We start from the raw sequence: 7,401 nt of genomic DNA on the forward strand, positions 1-7,401 counted from the left end.
CAGTTACTTTAAGTACTTATCGTATTTTACTGTTTACAGGGAATAAGTCCAGAGCGTGGTGCTCAGCCCATCGCATGCAGCGCAGTTTATCACCAGAAATTAATGAGTTTGTGCCATCTCGCACTTCAAGACATTAAATCACAGATTTGTTCAAAATTTACTGAAGTTCACAGGTTTTAATAAAGACCATCTCAACCTTCACAGTTACACTTCAAAACATCATGTCAGAATCGTGCCCTCCTCACCACTTACTGAAGGCTGACTTTAAGAAAGAGATAGCATATAAAATTCCCTTATTTTTTCCTGCTGCCACTGCAACCATTCTTGCTGTTGAAACAACTTAATGCAGAGCAGAAAGGGAGAAAAGCACCAATAATTTTTTCTGAGTTCAAATAGATACAAATGCAGCGTGCATATTACAGGACATTATCAGGAGGGCTCAGATATATAACATTTATGTAATCGTTTTATTCTCTTCCTTAACTAATGCTAGTTTTCTGCTTCTGTAGAGTTTTCAGATTAATTTGTGCAGGAGGTTTTACCAGGTTCTCCATTTACCCACTTCAGCTAAATTCAGAGCAAACACCATGTTGTATAGCTGAACATGATCATCCAAGTTATAAATGATAAATCCCACCATAAAGCTTGATAAAAATCTTTATTGCCATTTCAGTTTTTATTTCTTTTAAATAAATAGGGTTTATAGCATCAAAAATGTCTTCATTGATTTTTACATTTGGGCAAAAGCTGTTCATGACAATTAGTAAACTAGGACATGCATCATGAAACAAGCACAGTGCAAATCTGGTGACACCAACCTTCAGCCACGTCTTAAGAGTCACTTGCAGCTTTTCAGTTGCACCTCAGTGCTGTCTTCCCTCCAGGTAGAGAAACTGCTTCTGGATCATACAAAGTTATTTGGAGTATTTCTAGCAATTTATGAACATTATAAGTGATCAGTGAAAATATTCTGACTGCTAAAAAGCTGTCACTTCATTAGGACTCAGGGTAGACAGAGCAAACTCACGCACTCAGGTGTAGCACCGATGCTGCGTCTTCCACATAGTGACTGTCAGGCACTTCCAGGGGAATAAAATCGAAGCAGCTGCTAAAACCTCACAATTTCTAGAGCTAAAACACAAGCCCTCTTGGATGCAACACAAAAGCAACCAAGATGTGTCTTTAAGCCTGACTTTTCAAGCTACTTTTTTTCTAATATAGCAATAGAAACTGTACAGACAAATGAAAATAGGTTGCATATTCAGGGTCTGTGCAAAATGGCCAAATAGGAGACTGTATAGGAAAATAAAACAATTTTTTTCTCCCTTTTTGCACAGTTTTGAAATGCGCCAAGTCTGGTGGATTCGGTAACACTAATACAAAACCAGAAAGCGAAGAGAGAGGAGAAGCAAGTTTCATCAACAGAGAGAATTCTACATAAAATATACTGGAGCTGATGGAGGAAAGGAAGAGACAGCCAAGATGTTCAGCTGCAAGTGGAGTCCAATTTGATGCTCAGCGTGAGTTTAAAGGGAAGATTTTCTCAGCCTTAAAATAAAAGAGCAGTATTGGATGCGTATGGGGCAGAAAACTGTCGTCACAGAAATGGATTGTACCGGGCTCGCGAAAAGCGAGAGTGGCAAAAGTAGCTCATTTTGCTGTGCTACATTTATAGATGTGCTCATTTGAATGCTCCCAGGAGGACCAGACAAAATTACACAGGCGCCCTACCACGCCATACCACGATGATAAACCCTGAGCGTGAAGGAGATCCATCACTGGTTAACTGGGAATTTCGCCTCTGAATTTTGGGGAGCGGACCTGATTTCCTGCCAGCAGATCTATGCTTTCTTTCATTTCTTGTAGGATCAGCCCTCTGACACAAACAAATTGCTAACATCAAGGACCTGATCCTGCTTCCACCGAAATCAATACAAGTTTTGTCATTGGTTTCAATGGGATCAAGGATTCAATCCCACCGTTTTTGAAGTCAATAGGGTTGGGGTTTTCTCTGAATAAGCAAGGCTGTGTTAGTACTGCAGAATGGGCCTAAATTATATTGATTATTTGGATGTAAAACCAAGCATAAAAACAGGATTAGGTGAAAAAGGGAAATGTATGAGAAAGTGGGTGTAGAGCAGCATCCATTCATGGCGTGCAGCGGGTCAGCAGGAGCAACACCAGAGCAAAGGCTGCAGTGGCACAGCACCAGTGAGAAAAGTCCATCGGAAAATACTGGGGGGAAGAAAGATGAAATTCACTGTGGAGAGCCTTTTTTTCATCTGCTCCTTCTAAAGCAAACCTTTGAGTCACTCACCCTTTATTAAAAATAAACAAAACATTGACAGAAGAAATTATTGTCACATATACACACAGAGTAATTGATTCTGCTTCTTCGCTGCTGCTTCTTTTCCCTCTTCTCAGATACGGGGTTGTTCTATGTTTCTGCAACAACTACTGGAAAATCAGAATTTATTGTACATATGTTTGTGTTCCACTTAATAAAAAATATACTTATATTTTCAGATAAACTTTGTTAGTAATTCATGAGGTAAGTGACTATTTATGCTAATAAGGGAGAAATATATTCTCAAGCATTATGCATTACATAAATTTGAATGCAAAATGTTCAATTATGAAGTAAATACAGGTAATGCAAATAGTAAATTACATCCAATAAAAATATATAAAGAATGTGTCTTCAAAGAGAGAGAGGCTTTTATTTGCGTCTGTGAGTTGTTTAAAGAGAAAAGAATTAATAAATACTGAATTACTCTTATGATGATTTAGCTCATAATTCACCAATCCATAATGACTCCCAGTAATCAGACTGTTGTTTCATACTCTCCAATATAAGGCAGGACTGTTTCCTCAGCAATTTTATCCCTACCAGATTATCTCGTCTGATTCTATTAATTCTCTCCCATAAATCTGCTAACAGTGATATGTGATTTACTTACCCTGTTAACTGATCTGAAGACTGTTAAAAGGATTTATCTAGCACTGCACCTAGGAGCAGTTTATGCCTTATCACTCTGCTACTCCGAAGAAGTCTTTCTGAAATCAATTTGGCTGGTTTCGTAGTTAAATTCAGCGGACACTGTTTAGTTCTGCACCATAAAATAAGACACTAGATAAACAAAAGGAGCAGTAACTGTACTTAATGTGTTGGCCTTGATATGTGTTTAAGTTATAACAAATTACACCCTGAGTCCATATAACACAGAACCTGCACGTTCGTTTCTGCTCAGTCTCGTGTGTTGGGTACAGACACACACACACACACACACTCCAGCGGTGGAAGTTCCTGCCTCAGCTGCTGGCGTGCTCAGCGCAGGCCGACCCCAGTGGATTTGGAGTTAATGTTTCACGTCCCCCCTGCACGATCTGTCAGAAAACTCTCCCACAATAAATATACATTAGTTTGGAGGCTTATGAACCAGGTCAGCGGCACACTGGGAGCAAGAAGGGCTCCACGGTACGTCGTCGAACAGGGATGCTTAAAAACAAGCCAGAGCAAGAGGCTGTGAGAGGGATGGTGGAGTTTTCCCTCTGCCTGGCTCAGGGCAGGATTGTTACAAACAGTGTTGGGAAAAGGGAGCAGTCTGAGGGAATTGGCCTGCGATAATTGTGGAAAAACTGAAGACTGAATAGCTCTAATTGAAATGAAAGTGTGTGATTGTTATGGAAGAAACACTGTTAATAGAGGACTGTAAATGTTTAGACACCCATTGTGAATAGCCAAATAATAAAGAAAAATACTACTAAAATGCGAATTATATAGTGTAGGGAGGAGAATGTTGCTTCTGAAGGTTATCCAAAAATTGCTAATAATCTTTTTTTCTCTGCTGCGCTGAACAGTAGAGACATTTTGGTGCAGCAGTTCTGTGTAACAATCACACAAGAACAATATTGTACAACTAATAATTTTACTCGCTGTTCTGGTAGGTCAGAGCTTCAATTAATTTGCAGCACTTGCTTACATTGGTATCAATTAAGAGACAGTCCCCATTAGCTCACACAATTTCATACTCTTTGTCTAGAGTTCAGAGTTTACTCAGGAAATTTACTCGTTTGCAAATGTAGCACTTTGAATCCTCACATCCAAACAAACTATTTTATGGGGCTGGAGCCACATTTCCACAGCCTTCTACCACACGGGCAAGGGAAATAGTACAACTGTACATTCTGAAACGCCATAACCTTTCCATTTAAAAATATTAGCACACATAAATGTCTCTCATAGGTGAGCATGTTAAGTGATATACAGTGCCACATTCATCTTACTCTGGTAAAAAACAAATACAGGGAATTGGACTGTCCTGAGGGGATTTATGCCGTGAGCCTGGAAGTTCTGTTGATTCCAACAAAGTGAAGAACTAGGAAAGCCAGCCCGAGTAGTTAACTTGTATTAACTTTGTCATGAATCGCAGTCTGTAAGATAAAGCCAGCAGATGTCCACGGCTCTGTGTGTGCGGGTGTGTTTTGGGACCGTGCAGAATTGTTATTTTAATTTTGTTAGAGATGTTGGTAGCATTTTTTTATCTTTACAGAATTGCCACTATGATCATTTCTAGATGTGGTTATCTTCCTAAATTCGCAGTATGCCCTACCCCTTTTAGCTGCCAGGAACAGTACATGCTGTATGACTTTCAGATGTTAGTACTGGCACTCACACTGATAATGGCATAGTCAGAAGATGTTATCCATTCGTAAATCCACTCGCCAAGCGCTATTTCCTAAGCAGAGATTCTTTGGCTATTGCAAATGATGACTTTCACAGTTGGTGAAAAATCACCCAGAGCCTTGCCCGCACCTACAGAGAGATACCCTGAGTGGGGTTATAAATAGCGAACTCCGAGGGGGAAGGGACCGGGCATGGGGAGAAGGGAGGATTTGAAGTACAATGTTCAAGAAGCAGGTTTAATATATGACCAAGTGTCAGAAGTCAGGTTTCTGAGAATTACTTTTCAGATAAACAACTTTATAGCACCGCACTTAATCTTACTTACTAGAGACATCTCATTTATCACGGAATTACAAGTAACTTTAATTCTATCGATATTCCCATAAAGCCCGGTCGGAAAATCGAGACTGGCAGCCCGGGAGGCTGCGGCTCTCCCCGGCCCCGCGGCGGGTGCAGTCGGGACCGGGCGGGACCGCGGCGGCTGCGGGGGCGGCACCGCCCCGACGGGGGGCCCGTCCCGTCCCGTCCCGTCCCGTCCCGTCCCGTCCCGTCCCCGCGCTGGCCCGGCCGCTCGGCACTGACCTGTGGACGAGAGATGGCGCTGTCGAGGTTCGAACCGAAGCCGCTCCGCTCCTCTCCAGCCGCTGCCGCTCCACGGCCCCCGGCCCGGCCCCAGCCCCCTCCCGGAGGGGAAAGGGAGACGGGAGGGGGGGGGGTGAGGTGGGAGGTGATGAGGAGACGAAAGTAAATACAATTAGTTCTAAATGTATTAAATTAATTAGCCCGGGCCGGCAAGCCGAGTGCGGCGCCGGGAGAGGTGGGGGGGAGGGAGGCGGCGCGGAGCTTGCAAACTTGCGGGGCTCTCGCACCTCCGAGCGGGCTGGGGAGGGGAACGGAGGGATCGATGCCCCGTCCCTCTACCGAAATAATCAATAAGTGCGCGGGGCGCTGCGGGGGAGCGGAGCGATGGCCCGCGGCCGGCACGGGGGAAGGGCCGCCCGCCCGCTCGCAGGTACCGGCGCCGGGCACGGCGGAGCCCCGCGCTGCCCCCGCGCCGCCCGCTCCCCCCCGGGCGCTGCCGGGTTCCCCTTGGGGCGCCGCGCCCGACGCTCCCCCTTCCTCCCTCCTCCCGGCCGACCGGAGCTCCCCCGCGCCCTCGGGTGCCGGTGCGGGCGGGCAGGGGCAGCTCCCGGGCACCCCGCCCCGGGGCAGGGCGCTCGCCCGGTGCGGCGCGGGAGGAGCGGCCCGGCGGGTGCCCCGTCCCGTGCCGAGCCGTGCCGTGCCCAGGCGCGGCCCCGGCGGCCAGGAGGGGGTTAAGCGGGCGCTGACAGTCAGCTGAGCCCTGACTGACAGCCCGGAAAGTTTCCCTGTCGCTATACTCCTATGCTAATGAGCCCGGGCGGCGGGCGCCCATTGGCCCAGCCCCGAGCCCGTGTCCCGTGTGACGTCAGGGGCGCTATAAAACCCCGCAATGCTTTAAACTCTCCTGCCGGATCAAACCTTTAAATATTTTTCATCTTCTTGCTGTAGCTTTGAGGCCGAGTTGTTGTGTTTGTTTTTTTTTTTTCCTCTCTCTCCTTTTTTTTTTTTTTTTTGTTTTTAACTCTTCTAATTATTATTATTTTGGTTGCGATACAGACTGTGATTTTTTTTTTATTTTTTTTCGCCTTTGCTCTCTCTCCCTCCTCCCTCCCCCGATGAACCTCTCTCTTCGCTCTGCACTTTGCACGAGAGAGCCCAGAGGAAAGGCACCATGAAGTGTTAAAAATAACAAAACAAAACAACAACAACAACAAATTTACTCGCAACACCACCAGCTAACACTTCCAGCTGCGGTTCGCGAGCTGCGAAAGAGAGCGAGAGGAGAGAGAGAAGGGAGGGAGAGAGGAGGAAAAAAAAAAACCCTCTATGCAAAAGGCGAATAGCGAGAGCCCCGCGCTCTGATGCATCAGCGGAGCCTCTGCGAGGGATAACGCGGAGCGGGAGCGGAGCCGCCGGGGCGGACCGGAGCGGAGGCAGAGCAGGAGAGCGGAGCGGAGCTCGCCAAAAATCAAGCTGGCTCACCCGGTGGCGACTCAGAGCAGCCCCCTCGCTCCCGGAGCGCACCCTTTCTGGAGGACTCTCGGCAGCAAAAGGATGGCATCAGAGCTGGCGATGAGCAGCTCCGACCTGCCCACCAGTCCCCTGGCCATGGAATATGTTAATGACTTCGATCTGATGAAGTTTGAAGTGAAAAAGGAGCCGGTGGAGACCGATCGCATTATCAGCCAGTGCGGCCGCCTGATCGCCGGGGGATCGCTCTCCTCCACCCCGATGAGCACGCCCTGCAGCTCCGTGCCCCCGTCCCCCAGCTTCTCGGCGCCCAGCCCCGGCTCCGGCTCCGACCAGAAGACCCACCTGGAAGACTACTACTGGATGACGGGGTACCCGCAGCAGCTCAACCCGGAGGCGCTGGGCTTCAGCCCCGAGGACGCGGTGGAGGCGCTGATCAACAGCAGCCACCACCCGCTGCCCGGCGCCTTCGATGGCTATGCTAGAGGGCAGCAGCTGGCCGCGGCCGCCGGCGGCTCCGTGCCGGCCGAGGAGATGGGCTCGGCGGCCGCCGTGGTGTCGGCGGTGATCGCCGCGGCGGCGGCGCAGGGCGGCGCGCCCCACTACCACCACCACCACCACCACCCGCACCACGGCGGCGGCGGCGGCGGCGGCGGCGGCGG

At 48.1% G+C, this 7,401-nt stretch overlaps 1 protein-coding gene and 1 long non-coding RNA gene across 3 annotated transcripts in view; one reads left to right on the forward strand and one right to left on the reverse strand.

The window, feature by feature from the left end:
* Positions 1 to 641: 641 nt before the first annotated feature.
* Positions 642 to 5,732, reverse strand: LOC113948978. 2 transcript variants are annotated; one of them, XR_003528293.1, is made up of 3 exons: positions 5,270 to 5,732; positions 2,961 to 3,130; positions 642 to 2,457 (listed from the first exon to the last, which is right to left on the reverse strand). It is a non-coding gene; the product is annotated as an uncharacterized LOC113948978 (long non-coding RNA). The 2 variants fall into 2 exon arrangements; XR_003528292.1 differs by having other exon boundaries at positions 2,961 to 3,110; positions 5,270 to 5,727.
* Positions 5,733 to 6,006: 274 nt separating this feature from the next.
* Positions 6,007 to 7,401, forward strand: part of MAF (MAF bZIP transcription factor) — an 11,994-nt gene continuing 10,599 nt past the window's right edge. The window contains exon 1 of the mRNA XM_027646958.1: positions 6,007 to 7,397. Coding sequence (XP_027502759.1) covers positions 6,824 to 7,397 — 574 coding nt within the window. The 5' untranslated portion in view covers positions 6,007 to 6,823. The remainder of the gene's footprint in view (positions 7,398 to 7,401) is intronic.

This window comes from Corapipo altera, unplaced genomic scaffold, assembly GCF_003945725.1.
Source record: "Corapipo altera isolate COAL_440 unplaced genomic scaffold, ASM394572v1 62, whole genome shotgun sequence".
NCBI lineage: Eukaryota > Metazoa > Chordata > Aves > Passeriformes > Pipridae > Corapipo > Corapipo altera.